A 16,625-nucleotide genomic window follows, 5' to 3' on the forward strand; every position below is an offset into this window, starting at 1 on the left:
TTGTTCAATGAATTCTCATGGGTGAAATCTGGACAATTTAATAGTACTCCATGTGAACATGAATTTTGTGTACAGATTCAATGGATTCAAGTTTGTCACACAGATTTGAAGTGTTGACCAACAGAAAGCTGCTTGGTTTGAGAGTGATGTAGATTTACCTGAAAAGCATGGTTGGCGAAGCCTAATCCCAGCTGTCTGCAGACCACCATGGCCTCTATAATCCCCCAGTTTTCACTACAAACGGTTCCCCAAACCAAAGAACCGTTCTTCTCAGCGAGAACTTCCACACGTCCCTCGAGGGGGTTTCTTCCTCCGCTTAGACGTATCTGTTGTAGTCAAAAGTATCCATCACTTTTACTGATTCATGAATTTCTAACTATTGTTAGAACATTAACCGAATATGACGTAAACGTTTAAGAGTCCTCACCCTCTTCTGGAAACCCATGGCAGGTATATTGCAGCGTACAGCAGCGTCTTCCTCATGACTGCAGCCCAGCGCATCATTATTGAAGTAGCAGTCAGTGAGAGATTTCTCAAATCCAGAGCACTCCACCTCGTTCATGTGGACCGGACCCATTCCTAAGGAAAACATAAAATAGGGTGTTAATGGACAGGAAATTTGAGTTTAAATAATTGTATTGTCTTATCTGTGGATTATTTTAGGGGGACAAACATTTTCAAAATTTAGAAATAAAAGGCATTTTTCCAACCCTGATTTTAGCCCTCTGATTCGAACGCTCTGTTTGAAGGGGCGTGTCTGCTGTGAGAAAGTGCAAACACGATGTAAATAAGAGATTCGATGATTATAACGGTGGCAAGAGTCCAGAACTCAGTCACTGATAAACTTGTGCTGTTTGATTGACAGCTCCATAAATTGTAAAGGGAGCGTTCTTTGATCGATTTCTATATATAATTTAATCACAGTTTAAATAACAGATTATTTTCATCCTACAAAGAGCATCAATGTGAAGATTTACTGACACATAGACAAAGACCATCTGACTGTACATGAATCATTACATATTAGAAATCACTGGTCACAGATCAGGCATTAGAATTAACCCAGTGACTTAAATTTTGTCGGATTATTGTTGAGTCTGATTACTGATTTCGTAAAAGTCTGTTTTGCGCCGAAATTGCGACTGATTTACCAAAGTATCCACAGTGAAATGTACTGAATTACATATAAATAATGCTCAACTGAGACATTCACATAGTTAAAAAATAAATAACCACATTCCTAGCATCAGGATCTTTGGAAGTTAATGTTATTTTTAGTCCAGTGATCCTGCATCTTTGTTCTCTCCTCGTCATCTCACTAACACGCCAGTAGGCCCCGTGCCAAATATGCAATGATTTTCTTCTGCAGAGGCAGTCTTTCACCTATCTGTAGGCACATTCCACAATGAGTCTTTCTCTGAGCTTGGTTACAATAAAAGCTGTTTTTGGACTAACAAGGAAGTTTTGAGTTTTGAAACCTACAGGATATTTTCTATAGTATAATTGGAGGAAAAGGAAAATTTGATAAAGTTTTAGCTTAAAAAGTCCATAACAACACAGATAACAAAAAGCATATTTTATTATTTTATTAAGCAGTGTTTTTTTGGTAATCATTTTAGACTTGAGACTTGACCACTAAATGATGCAATTACTGACCAATCAGGACCAAGCAGATACACATATACTGCACATTTAATACACAAATTTATAGCACTCATGCAAATCAATTCTTGAAGTAACCTAGGGTGAATTGACTTGCTCAAAGCACCTTTCGGAGCTTGCCAAATGCCACTCATTGGAGTCACATGAAACATGTTTTTTTTTTTTTCATTAGATGAAGCAAACAATTTTGTTTATCTGATGTTCTCTGCTGACCACATCTGATGACAGTAATAACTGTGCATAAATGGATTTTAAGAGGATGTTTTAGGAGAACTGCAGAAGGTTTGTATTTGTTTAGACCAGAATAAGCAAAGAGTTGTTGACTTCGCTGTCAATTTCTGAAAACATGACTTAATGCAGCCTTAAAATACCACACAAAGACTTTTTATCGGGAAGTATGTATTTTAACGATAATCAAAACAGTTTGGGAACAATTTTTAAAGTAGTTTTCATAGTTGAAGGCTAAAATAAATTTGAAGATTTACAATTTGTAGGCTGCATTATTCAATAAATCATGAAACAACCCTTTTTGACAAAGAATAATGCATTGTTCTCATCTTGAAATTCTGTTCTCAAAGTTATTTTTGCCATACATCACTATATATTGTCCCTGTTGGATGTTTCCTACAGAGTTTTGAGTCTCTGAGCGTCAGAGACTGGCGTGGAAGAGAATAAATTGTCGAATAAAGGCGTTATTTTTGTTTTTTTGCACACAAAAAGTATTCTTGTCGCTACATATCATTAAGGTAGAACCATTGTAGTCACATGGACTTATTTAAACAATGTCTTCACTACCTTTCTGGGCCTTGGAAGTGGTAATAACGTTGCAGTCTATTGTGGGCGGGGGGTGGGGGATGGGGGGGGGTGACAGAAGTAATTAATGACAGAATTTTCATTTTTGGGTGAACTAACTCATAATAATCACTTATCACCACCTATTAGCGTAATGATGTAAAAAAAAAAATCATCAAATGAATCAGTGAACGATTCTGAGTCATTTTGGTGAACTGAATCAATTGAGACAATGGAATGAATCAAAATTCTCTCTACTAGTTCTTAAAGGGATAGTTCGGCCAAAAATGATATTTAACCCATGATTTACTCACCCTCAAGCCGTTCGAGATGTATATGTCAATCTTTTTTCAGACGAACACATTTTCAGTTATTTTAGAAAATGTCTTAGATCTTTCAGTGGTTATAATGTGAAGTTATGGGGTCCACCTCCTTCAAGTCCCAAAATGTGCATGCATCCTTCACAAAAGTAATCCATCCGGCTTCAGGAGGATAAACGAAGGCCTTCTGAGGGTAATCCGTGCAGTTTTGTCGTAAAAATATACATATTTAAAACTTTATAAACGAAAATAACTGGCTTCCGGTAGCGGTCACGGAGATGGATGCTGCCGTATGACGTAGGACGTAGCGTAGGAAGCGTCGTGACGTAGAACGAACGTAGAGTTTTGTTTTGCTCTGCTCTCTGGCTGCGCTGTCACGTTCGTTCTACGTCACGCCGCTTCCTACGCTACGTCTTACGTCATACGCCAGCATCCATCTCCATGAACGCGCGTCGACCGCTACCGGAAGCCAGTTATTTTCGTTTATAAAGTTTTAAATATGTATATTTTTACGACAAAACCGCACGGATTACCCTCAGAAGGCCTTCGTTTATCCCCCTGGAGCCGGATGGATTACTTTTGTGAAGGATGCATGCACATTTTAGGACTTGAAGGAGTGGACCCCATTACTTCACATTATAACCACTGAAAGATCTAAGACATTTTCTAAAATAACTGAAAATGTGTTCGTCTGAAAAAAGATTGACATATACATCTCGAACGGCTTGAGGGTGAGTAAATCATGGGTTAAATATCATTTTTGGCCGAACTATCCCTTTAAGGCTCTCCAGGGACATGTAGTAGTTTGGAAATCAAGGGAGTAGACTCTTGATTCGAAATTCTTCGGAATCTAAAATCTGGTTGTTTTAGGATCGACTACCAATCCTCCCCGTGATCCACCATTTTAGAACCACTGATATAATGTATTGTGCAAGAGAAGACATACTAACCTTGCCCTAACTTCGCTCCAGTGAGAGCCTCCTTGGCGCTCCCGAAGCCCAGCTCTCGACACACGATGGTAGCGGCCCTCAGGTTCCAGTTATCGTCACAGACCGTTCCCCAAATACCATTCTTCAGCACCTCCACTCGCCCTTCACCGATATTCGCACCTCCCCGCAGACGAACCAGGGGTTGCTGGGAAATCAGACAGGGAGTAAATTAGCAGGGTGATCAATCCACACGACCTCAGTGACCAGTGTTTGTTCAGTCTAGCTCTCTCCGTCTACGGATCTGATGCAGGTGATTCAGCCTGAATTTTTTTCCCATCTCCAGTATAAACACACTCACTTTAGCTCTCTGGTGACGTGCTTGAATGTTATGTAATTTCCTTTTCATTCAAAAGGAAACATGATTTAATGTACTACATGACTTTTCAAATGTCTCTATGACATCCAGGCTGAATGAACATGATAATATACAGGAAAATATTGGAAGAAGAAGCGATTCTTTCCAGAAATGTGAGCAAGAGACCAGTAGATGAGAAAAACAGACTCGCTAAACATTCCACAACCACAAATCATCTCTGAGGGAGTGTAACCCTAGAGTTCAGCATACAACTATCTACAGACAGACAGAAGGAAAAAATTGAAAATTAATTAAATTTGCATGTGCGCAAAAGTACAAACAAATAGTCTTTGAACCCAATGCTACCAGGAAACTGCTGATGGAAGACAGTCCAAAGATAATTTTGCTTCATGATGTCATTGCTGAAGGCCGTGTGATTCTTAGGAAAGCTATTTTTATTCCAACGTTACTCCTTACTTTACTGCTAAACAGCGCTATAGCTACCACCACAATCACGAGGCTGCTAATGTTAACTTCATGCTCTGAATGTTGTGCATGCTAATAGCTATGTTTCCATTTAAAGTTGTGAATTTAACTTGTGCGCTAAATTGGAATATCGCATAAAGCATTTGCGAATAAAGCGTTGTTTCCATCCAGAGAGATGAAGAGAACAAAATTGTCACTTCCTGATAAACTGGTGGCAAATTATCACTAAGAAAATTTTAATTTACTGCAGTACGAAAAGCCACGGTGGGTCTTTTTCGTATAAATTACTTGCGCACATGAAACGCAATAAACCTGGTTGTGTCATCTTGCTTTCGGTGGTGGATGCGAGTTGCCTGCTGTTTGGGAACGAAGTCGTGTAAGACAGTTATGGGATACCGAACCACTTTGACAACAGACTTTGCTAAGGCATTTCAGAATGATCAAAACAGCATTTAAGATGCTGTGCAACGAGATCGGCCTAGTCCAGGTATGATGTCCTATCGTGCAGTCACATTACTTTTTTGATGCTCATTGAGGAATGTATTCGGTAAATGTGTTTCCATCATAGTTTATACGCATGTTTTTTTGTTAGATAAAAAAATTATCCGCCTCAATTTATATGTTTCAACTGACCACAGTAAACATAAGAGGAAGACTGAGGCTTCTAATTTAATTTTGGCATGTGTTGATGTGCATGTGTGTGCATGAAAGAAAAGAGAGAGAAAGTTGGTCAGCGGCGTCACATGGACCTAAATGCTCTAGACGCAGAATGAGCAGATCTGAGTTAAATGCGCATAAAAATAGGTAGATGGAAACATAGCTATTGACCATACACTGTAAAAAATATGGACAAAGCGTCTGTGACGTCACCCATAGACGTTCTGAAGAACGGGTTTGAAGCCATTTATGGGGGGTATGGGCGGCGCCATCTTGGAAAATCTTGGGAAATCCTAACCCCGCCCACCTTCTGACGCAGCGCGCGTCACTCAGCTCGCTCTGCTACTCCGGTTATCTCTGTGTATATTTTAGGCAACGAAATATGTTATAAAACACCATACTAACTCTTTTCGTTTTCATTTAAAGAAATCTTAAACATTATAGCCACACAAATGTGGTTCAGGCAACGCGTATTGATTATATTCACTGCACATAACGTTTGCCTATTTATAAAACACAAACCTGCCTCTTTTCGTTTTAAATATAATATAAAAATATTAAACATTTTAATATGGTCCAGGCAATATGTGCATTTGTACTAAACAACAGATGTTGCAGTAAACAACATTACAGATCATATTCGTTGTATTAAAATTTAAAATGACAAAACTCAACCCAGTCTCTTTTTGTTAAATTTCAGTTTTATCAATATTAGCTATTATAAAAGTATAAGTAAAAGGTACAAGAAGCTATACAAATAAAGCAAACAATTCAGTCAAACATACAAAGTCAGCGCTCGATCTAACTGTTAGTCTAACCATACAACGGTAAAGTTAAATAGCTTATAAAGTTATGAAACTTCCCCTCAGCCAAAACGATTGGCCAGGGAACAAATTATAGATTTACAAGACCAAAAATTGCCCGTTAGATATACACAAGACAACACAATTATATCTCATGTTTAACCACTACAGAGACGCTAGAGTCAGCGGCAAACCTCAGAATGACTAGCCGAGGAAAGGCTGTTCCAGGCGGGGTACATGAGCGGCGAGCGCCCGGTCATCGCTGGATCTCACAACTGGATACAATTTTCATAAATCTTTATAAATAAACCACAGATTTGAGCTTTAAACAACTACATTCTCGCCTGAAAAACTCTTAAAACTACATTTCATGATACAGAAACAGTAGTATTATATGTCAACTGTATTAAAAAATGCCGCTTCTTATGTTGTCATTCTCCGTGGCGCTGCCTTGTCAGCTGTCAATCAAGCTGTCAATCAAAGTTAACCACGCCCTTATTGTCATACATTTTATATCTAAATACGATCTAAACTAACGAGTTAGAAAAAAATTCACAGCCCTCATGGTTGTCAGGCACTCGGAACCTATCGAAAAATACAATAAAAGTCCATGGGACCAACCTGTAAAAACATGAATTTATGCTGTGAAAACGGACATTTTAACATGGGGGCTATGGACATTTGCTCCCTTTTGGGACCTCGCCCTAGCGGATTTTCGATGTATTGCAGTTTTTCGCACTTCCGGGTAGGCTTCATTTTTCAGATCAGAATGTCGCCGCTTGCTATTGACCAAGCGTGCCACACAAGTGCTGAAAAGTGAAGCCAAAACGTCTTGGTCCCAGTATAGGTTACAAACCCCGCCTCCCCATAAAGTCTACTGGACGCAATGGAAACCAAACAATCCAATTATACTTCAAATAAAACATTTTCAAAGATGTTTTCTGTCATTTTAGATAGTTTTTATCACGCTGATTTAAGTTTAAGTGTTCGTTTTTATAAATAAGTTTGGTCTTAGTTTTTTGATGCTATAAAGACAGAATGTGACGTCATCATTGACAGCTGTGATTGACAGCTTCTCTAAACGGAGTAGTCACTAAGGCACCAACAGACTTTTTTGGGATTTTCGGGAGGAGATTGGAGCTTCAACTTTAATTTCTTCATGTCCATAACTGTTTATTTCACACATAAAATTTTGTATTAATCGTTTCTGCGGGAGTGGGGCGGGACCTTGATATCGCGGCTTTACTTCCTGCTCACTACTGCGCAGAAGCAGGTCCCAAACCTCCTAATATGTCAGCGCCATATTAGGACTTTGGCGGCTTCACTTTTCACCAATGGAAGAGAGTGAAGGGGCGTCGTCCATCTTTTTTTACAGTCTATGCAATCAAACTATTTTCCAGGCTGTATATGTTCTACAAAGCCTAAGGCTTACTGTAATATACAGTAGGCCTACTATAAAGTAGTTCAATATTTTGTTTATTAGTACAAACAAGTAGTCGGTGAGCCCAAAGTTTTTTTTTTCACAATCTTATAAATGATGACAGTGTAGATTATAGCTATTTTTATTCCAGTATAACTCCTTACGTTGCAAGCAGCGCTAGTTGGTACAGCCACTCAAAACACTAGATCGCTAAATGATACATTTTAAAAATTATTTTTAATTTTTAAATTGTAATATATATAATGGCTTTTTTATCAACAAGTAGTTGGTGAGCCCAATGCTAACCAAAACGCCTTATGAAAGACAATCAGAAATGACTTTTCCATTGTTGATCACACTGTAGATTTGTAGGAGATTCTGTAGATTTCCAGTGTCACTTCTTATTTTGGCGCAAAGCAGTGCTAATAGCAACAACCTCTCAAATCATAAGGATCTTAATGCAAATGTGACACTACCAACCTCTGGTCTGTAGGCCTTGCGGAAGCCAGTGGAGGATGAGGGGGCAAAAGCCCTTCCAGGCACACAGCTGACCACCACAGGCAGGCCACGTCCACAAGTGCCGTTCTTCTTGGGCTCCAGGGGTTTGCCCAGTTTACAGCTGGACAGGTGGGCTTCATTTCCTGTGCAGTTCACTGAAAAACCCCAGTAGTTCTTTCTTTTACGCATGGACAATGATCTGTAAAACAGAGCCACAGAGAAACCTCACTTGTGCTATAAAATAATAATTTAATTATTGAGTATTATACATGTTTCAGTGATTCTCATTCTTGTTTTGGAGGATGTCACAACAATGATTCAGAGGAACATCTGTTATGATTATTATAGTGATCAGACATTGCCTGTAGCAGTAATGTTGTGCTAACCCAAAAAAAAAAGACATTTCCCATGATTCTTCAGTCCAGAGAAAATCCTAAATCAGACAATCACGACTGAAACAAGCTGTGAAGCCTGCAGGTTTCCTTTCCTCCAGATCAGGACACCATTAAATATTAATTTAATAAGTACAGCATGTTCTGGGTTCAACACAAGAGTGCTTCATTTGTGAGAATCTTTTGTTTTTTGTTCTTTTGAAGTGTCAATATTCTTTTTGGTTCTATACGTTGACTGTGATGTAAGGCAATGCAATTTATGATGTCCACAGGGTGTCTTATTCATTGCGAAATAGATTTATCAATGGCATGAATAACATTGTAAGCCTAGACTTAAAATACATGGACTGCCACTGAGGAAAAGTGAGGTCACATTGCCAGTGGCTTAAACACTGCATCTTTATGAAATATTCCAAAACAAACAAACATAGACATACCTCACCTTTAAATATCACCAGACATTTCTTTCTTTAGTATATGGCTTAGTTTCGAAATAAACCCATGAAAACATAAAAAAAAAAACATATTCAGAACGCTTAGTTCCTGGAATGCTCCATTTTTGGAAACGTATACAAAAATGAGGACATTGGCTATAAACTTTTATGTAATAGTGTGTTTTAGTGTACAGATGTGGTTAGAACACACCAAAACTATAATTTATGGAGTTTTACAGTTAAATGTCCTTCACAGAGTTACAGAGGAAACACAATGTTCTCTGCTAGATGGGAAACAGCCAAGAATTATGTTGGGAAACAATCTGGCCATGATTCACTTCAGAGGCGTTCACACACATCCGAGGACGAAATAACTCTTGCTGCATGTTTGCATGGTAACTTTAAACTTTACAAAGTTAATAGTACTTTAGGGGAAACCTTAAATTCTCCATGCATGCAATGTTTTTGACATTGTGTGTTTGCCTTCTTTCTTGTCCGTTTTTTCTTCATTTTTCATTTTATCATAAAAAGCTTTTCATCTTTTTTCACAGGGAGTTGAAAAATAATTATCATTATGTCCTCTAATTCATGTTTGGCTCATGTCCATTTTTCACACAAAGCAAAACCAGTGGGGACTTTTCCTTACTTATAGACTTTGTTGTTGTAGTTCTTCTCTCCGGGGAATCCGTACATTCCACAGACGACTCGGCTGTTAAAGGGGGTCCACTCCTCATCGCAGATCTGCCTCCATTTTCCCCGTTCTTTCAGTTCCACAAAGCCTTCTGTGACTGGGATGCGCTTGAGGTGAGACGATATGGGTCTTATACGGATTTCTTCCACCCGTTCTTCAAGAGTCTTAAGAGGAAGAAACAAAAGAAAACTTTATTGTTCATTAGCAGAGTTCCCACAATATTCCCAGAATGGCCAACATGAAATATTTATTCAGGTCACTTCCTCAAGTAGCAGTAGACCACTTGGGGAAAGTTTTGGAGATGTTTTAGTCACTGTTTAAGAGTGTCTTCCACTCCTGCAGGGTGGAATCTGAGGAGCCAGATAAGCAGGAGCCAGATAAATCATGACTCACATTTGACAAGGCTGATCAGATATGGTTCCTGAAACAAGGTCAAAGTTGGAATTTGACCTAAAACATCAGTTCAATGTCACTTCAGAAATGCCCTCAGAACATTCTTAACCAGTCTTGTGGTGGTTAACCTAGATTTTGAGGGGTTGTGTTTGACCTTCATGAACTTTTTTTACAGAAACTCATGATTCTGTCATCCAATCCATTCATTTACAGGAATGTTATAGCTTGGAGAAATAATAATTCAAAAGCATCCTTCACTGTGATCAGTTGACTTACTTCCTGTACAAAAAGTGAAGGAAACCCGTAGCCAAAATGAAGTGAATAAATGTGTAATTGAAAAAATTAAGTTATGTAAACTTGACAATTCCACAAAACTTAATTTTTTCAATTACGCATAAAGTTTATTTACTTAAGTCATCTGATCACTTTTTACAGTTTTGTTGCTAGCTCACGTGTTCTCAAAAGGGCTGTTTGCCGTGATATCAACTAAAAGGAATGTTTTAGATGTGTAAAGCCACCAGCAATGTTGTACTATTAACAAGGAGGTGGTTACAGGATGCTTTAACTGACCACGGTAAACATAATTTACTTCTAATTTAAATTCAGCCTGTGTTGATGTGCATGTGTGTGCATGAAAGAAAAGAGAGAGAGAAAGTTGGCCAGCGAGCTAAAACCAAAGGAATGTGGTGGCCTCACGTGGACCTAAATGCTCTAGACGCAGAGAGAGCAGAACTGAGTTAAATGTAAATATTACTATATAAAGGCCAGACCAATGGGTTGAGTTGAAGTGGGCTCTCAAGTCAGACACATCCCTGTTTTCTTAAGCACTGGAAGTCTGGAGGAAACTAAAGAGCTGACTGTTGAAGCTGAGGGTGTGGGACGGGGTCATCCAGCCATATGTGAGGAAGAGTCCACGCCTGTTGCCCGATAGCCTGACCTCCGCCTAAATAAACCAGACCCTTCCACAGCATATTTTTACATTAAAGAGAAGCCCTGCTTAATCAATCTCAGACTTTGGCAAATTTCAGAGGTTGATCTACGATAATAGCACAGGTACATTTGTTTTCTTTTCAACATACTGATTAAAAAAATACAGTTGGGATGTTTATGAATCTATATATATATGCAGTCCTTCACCAGCTGTAGTAGACCTACCGATCAAAATGCCATGCAGGAGTTCGGTGATACATCAAGCACCTTTTAAGGGATAAAATATCAGGCTAACATTTGATACCAACAGTTTGCGCCTTGTGAAGCTTGAAGAATGTCTGGTCCAAGACCTGACATGCAGTGACTAACAATGAAGGCAATGCTATAATCTCCCTGACTGATATAATGACAAGTTTGACAGGAGCCATCAAGGCTTTAAATCTAAGTCAAGTCTAAGTTTGCCTGTCGCTCAATTGGTAGAGCAATGGCAAGGTTGTGGGTTCAATTCCCAGTGAACACAGATGGTGATGAAATGTGAATCTGTAAGTCTGTAAAATTGTACTGTAAGTCACTTTAAAATAAATGAAATGAAGTAAACTACTCCAGATAACAGTCCTCTTTATCTAATGCAAGAAAAAAAGTCTGACATTTCTGTATAAATAAAATACTGATTTAGTGCAAGACACCCATTAGCTATTAACATTGTAGTTCAGGTCAAAGCAAATCTATTTGTTCAATCCCTGCATCTGACTATGCCTTCTTCCCTACATAGTACGTGAGAAACAGTCTCTGAAAACAGTAGTATGCCTGAATACACAGTATTCATAAGATGATTTGTGAATGGCAGTGAAACGACGCAACTGAAGAAGTAAGTCACATGACAATGACAACACGGCAAATGTAGTGGGTCCAAATTTCATTCATACCGTACATTCATATTATATAGAACTTTTTTTATTCATACGGCTGTGAAGTAAGTTGCTCATCAAATGTAGTACCTAGGGGAGAGCGGGGCAGTAACGGTTTTTGATTTTCTCATTTTGTGTAAATCTACTTATGATTCAGAGTATTTATTTTTTGCCACATTAAATTCCCACATGTCTAGTACAATTATGTGTTTTTGTTTTATTAATACAGTATATACTTTTTTCTTGATATACCCCGAAAGAATGGAAGTGAAATGTGACAACATGCCCCATAGGTGGGGTACATTGTAACATGTGTGGGGCACATTGTAACATGACATATGACAGATTAAAATGTTATCTGATCTAATAAAAAAAATATACAAAACAAACTAAAATATTTTCTAAATAAAATACAATTAAAAAACGTTTTCATATAAAATAATGGCAATTTTTAATAAAATTAAATATAAACTCATTTTTGAGTTTTGACTATGAACACATGAAAACACAGCTATACAACATAGTTCAAAACAAATAAATAATTAGTAATTTCAGAACATTGACTCTCAGTCTTTATTCACCTTTTTCTCACGTTTTCTCAATAAAATTAATAAAACTATAGAATATAATAGCATATTTCTAATAGGGGCACATTGTAACGCAGTGTTACAACATGCCCCGACTGCACAACTGGGATTTAAACCCTGCTAGTGTCTTCTGCTAGTTAGCGAAGCATTAAAGAACTATCTCAACTGTTAAATAACATCTTGGAGATTAAAATAATATCAGATTTGTCTAATTTTAAATAAACACAAAAACTAGAGATGAAAAATTAGCTTAAGTACGGTAAGAAATTTACTTTTGCTATGGTTTAATAAATGTCTATGGATATCTTCCAAAAAAAAAAAAAATTTGGCGGAATTTTTTTTTCTATATAGTGTTGATATGGCAACTAGTAAATACACAAAGTTTCGTCATCCAAGCATGTGCGGAAGTATTTAAAACAAGCGTGTTACAACTAGCCCCGCGTTAGGTTGTGCCCCGCGCTCCCCTACTAGACAGAATGTGATTTCAAACACAGCTAATGTGTTTTTATACAAAGTATTTTTTCCTATTCTGAAATTTGTCACTCCAGCACTACCTTTTAAAGGTGTTCATTAGATGCACAAATAACATGACTCATTACAGATATCTACATTCTCACATTTGACAGCTGCTTTTATACACAACAAAACAGGTATACATTTTTGTCAATATGTACATTCCTTTGGGAAGCAAACCCCTCGCCATTCGCGACTATCTACAGTGCTTAAATGAACTGTGAAGTGACTAACCCACTGCTAATAATCTAAAAGTAAGTGATTTACCAAACAGATTTCATTAAATCACGTCACCTTTCCTTCGTGCCATGTGGCTTTTTGGTAGTAATAAGACCCGACAAAGAGGTCTTTGAGATTGCAAATGCTGTCTGTTAGCATACAGCGGTACGTCTGAGACATACGCACTTACAGTCATTCATATAAGTGAGAAACCATTCCCGCATCTGACTGCATTTAAGAGCATGTGTACGTGATGAAAACGGTAGCAGCAAGACAAAATGAGGGAGAGGAAGCCCCTCGTCGTCCAGACATTCCTCAGTTGCTGAGGTGCCAGCTAGGACAGAATCACCTTCTTTTAACATTCATGGAATCCAGATATCAAAATATTTACATGCCATTAATGTTCCTCCACAGGGCTTCTCGAGGTGGGCGAGTGAGAGGTGACGGTGTCTGGTGCAGACTAATTCACTTCCTGCCTCGTGTTTCACATTGGTACTCCACGTGCCTGTTCCAGGGACTTGGAGAGAAAACGCTTGTTGATTGTGCAGGTTTGTGGTGAACGTTTAAGGGAACAGAGTAATTTTAAGCACTTTTTGAGGAAGTAAAAGGATAAAGGGGGAAAAAATGTGAGGGATGGATGGATTCAGCTGATATATTGATTTTTGCTGAAGGAATTCCAGAGAAAGGGGATACATGAAAAACATCTGGATTTTCTTAACTGTTACAAGACAAGCAAATGTACACCCAATCATTCCCACTCCCCCAAAAGCAAGACGTTTCTACAGCTCAGTGTGTCATCAGTGACAATCTCAAACACACAACGCATATTCACACCACCGCTCCAAAGCCAGCCTGTCAACAACTGTCTGCGAGGAATGCCATTTTCAGACAGGCTTTTGTCCTCAGGGTCATTTTTGTGTCAGGGCAACACTTGCGACTCTGCATGAAAGAAAAGAGAGGGTGGACAAGAAACAAAGTATGACAGAACTAATGGTGAACTCTTGGGAGCAGTGAAGGGTCACAGGGGTCCCATGAACACGTCGGTTCCAAGGAAACGCTCCAGTTTAACGTGATCCCTAAACTCTCATTTCACAGAGCATCTCTGGGCTTATTTACGTTCAACCTTTACGTTCTTCCCACAAGGGTGGTTTTTCACAAAAAACGGGAGACAAAGACACTGGTCAGAACATATCTTGGGTTCTGGGACAACAAGAGTTTTAGGAAGAATGCATGAGCATTTACATTAAAACTAAAGGCAGCAATACTAAATGCTCTTAAAAGTCAAAGCATCAAAACATCTTGTCACTATATAGAGTACATGATTCTGATTGGACAATATTCTGTGGTCAAATATTTTTGTATGACCCATAAACTGTATATTTGACCATTGTCTCTGAAAACCAATCACTTAACTGGTTGTTTCCCCTTTCTATCTTGAGGACTACAACACTGCTACTAACCAAATAAATACATAAATTATTAGACATGAAATATCGATTGGACTTGAAATAACTTCCAAGTCCAAAACCATATTTTTATGCTCTTGGTCTTGTCATGGACTCAGGAGCATTTGGACTCGTTCTTGACTATTTTCTTTGCCACTAGTGGCACTAAATGGAATTGTCAAAATAATTACTTATTCCAAAAATCGCCCATCTTTAGCCTGACAAGCCAGACCCACATCAAGATGTTGGGTCTGGGAACACACCATTGGCAGGGCTCAATCCGAGGGGCGGGATAAACGGTTGTCTTTCAAATTCCCATAGGACAGCGTTTCAACCAGCCAGAGCGTTTTCCCACCATTCTCTCTTCTGACTGCTGTAATCACTCTCTCTATATTTTTCCCTCTATTGGAAAGTCGTTGCTATTGGAGAAAATGGGAATACAAAACTTATATTTGTTGCCGTATCCCATTCACCACTATAGAAGTTTACCCAACTATGACGACTTCTGAACGCCGGAAATATGAGAAGGTTCCCTAACTGACGGCTGGTGTTTTTCATGCCAGACAAGAAAAACACTGTCCCTCATTGAAAACTATTGAAACTATTCAATGAACTATTGAATCCATTCGACCTTTGAAACTATTGCTGCAGTTGGAGCCAATTTGATAACATTTCAGAATAAAGTGTCTTTTAAACCCCAACCAAGCGAGCCAAAGGCGACGGTGGCAAGGAACCTAAACCCCATCAGGTGACAGATATGGAGAAATAAACTTTGGGAGAAACCAGGATCAGTCAGGGGGCAAGTTTTCCTCAGGCCAAATGAACAAACATGGTGTGATTTATTCAGTCAGATAGTGGATTGATATCATTCAAAATTCATTGTTTGGATAAACATGTAGTTCCGTCCCAAATATACACACCATTGGTAGAGAGCTTTCAGGATGTGTGTTTCAGGATTTCTCAAGATACCCATTTCAGTTAAATTAGTACATTCTATGCTTGCTATTCCAAAAGAATAGATGTTAAAGGCATCCTAACCTCACAACTGACCTCCCCTCCCTATACATCCTGGTTTCCTGGTTTTGAATATCACAGCTTTTATTGTCTAGAAATCATGAAGAATCTTGTGTTTCCTACTCTTGTCTTGTTTGAAAATGGAATGTGAGAGAAAGCCAACACCTCTTAGCCTGGTGGAAAATCCTGAACTTTGACCTCTTCAGGCTACATTTAGCATGTAGATTCACTCCTGGTGCATTCTGTTGAGACAACTGGTTGAGACCGACACTGGTTTGTTGACTTAACAGCATGCTTTGTCTGTAGGTGAATTTATAGGCCTATATGTTTTTAAATCAATCACCATGATAAGAAGAGTGCAATCCATTATACGCATTAAATCTTCTTCGAGTCCTGACGACCTGTCTTTTTGCCTTATGAACATGACCTTACAATGTTCTGTCCTGAAGACTGCTAAACATCTGCTGACTGCCCACAACAATTAAAGTAGGTACTACTCAATATTTAATAATTTTGAATAATTTGAATCATTTTGTAACTGGATTTTGTCTGAGGTTTCATCTGCTAGTCCTGCATATTCAATGAACGTGAATTTGTATTGGTGGCAAAAATCAGCTATAGACAAACATGGAAATAAATTATATAATCATTAGCTGATTAATTGCAACAAATCAATTTACACAAATCCATTTACTCAAACCAACCAAACAGCTTTTATGCTCTGAACTATTGGTGACCATTCTGTGGACCCCTGATTGTTTCCATGTGTTGTGGCAGATTGTTTGTGGTGGCGATTCATTTGATTACGATAAGCTGTTCTTCTGTTCCACTGAATGTTTACAAGAATACAAAACAAACCATTCACTCATTCATTTACCCCTACTGTCTGTTCTGAGAGCCTGTCTTTTGTCTTTCTTAGTTTAGACAATAAATTAGTGTCCAGCTGCTATTAGACTGTTATGGGTTGTTGACTTTAGAGAAGGATTTCAGCCAATGCCTTTATTAACACAAAAATTTGAATGTGAAAAATATCTGTGCTTCTGTGGAAAAATATAAATCTATGAGCATCTAAACGCAGCCGAAAGCTAATGTCATCTTTGAAAGATCAAGTATTTTGTGCTTTTGCTAGAGGTCATCCAATTAAACAGTCTTTAAATGACTTTTCTAAATTGTTTCA

The 16,625-nt window shown here is 38.3% G+C and overlaps 1 protein-coding gene across 1 annotated transcript in view; it reads right to left on the reverse strand.

Moving 5' to 3' along the window:
- Positions 1–16,625, reverse strand: part of loxl2a (lysyl oxidase-like 2a) — a 29,439-nt gene that overhangs the window by 6,676 nt on the left and 6,138 nt on the right. Inside the window, exons 4-8 of the mRNA XM_081354841.1 lie at positions 9,395–9,603; positions 7,905–8,121; positions 3,725–3,908; positions 428–579; positions 159–326 (exon numbers count right to left, since the gene is read on the reverse strand). Of these exons, the coding sequence (XP_081210967.1) occupies positions 159–326; positions 428–579; positions 3,725–3,908; positions 7,905–8,121; positions 9,395–9,603 (930 nt within the window). The remainder of the gene's footprint in view (positions 1–158; positions 327–427; positions 580–3,724; positions 3,909–7,904; positions 8,122–9,394; positions 9,604–16,625) is intronic.

The sequence above is a fragment of the Scardinius erythrophthalmus genome (assembly GCF_964197995.2).
Source record: "Scardinius erythrophthalmus genome assembly, chromosome: 23".
NCBI classification, from domain to species: Eukaryota; Metazoa; Chordata; class Actinopteri; order Cypriniformes; family Leuciscidae; genus Scardinius; species Scardinius erythrophthalmus.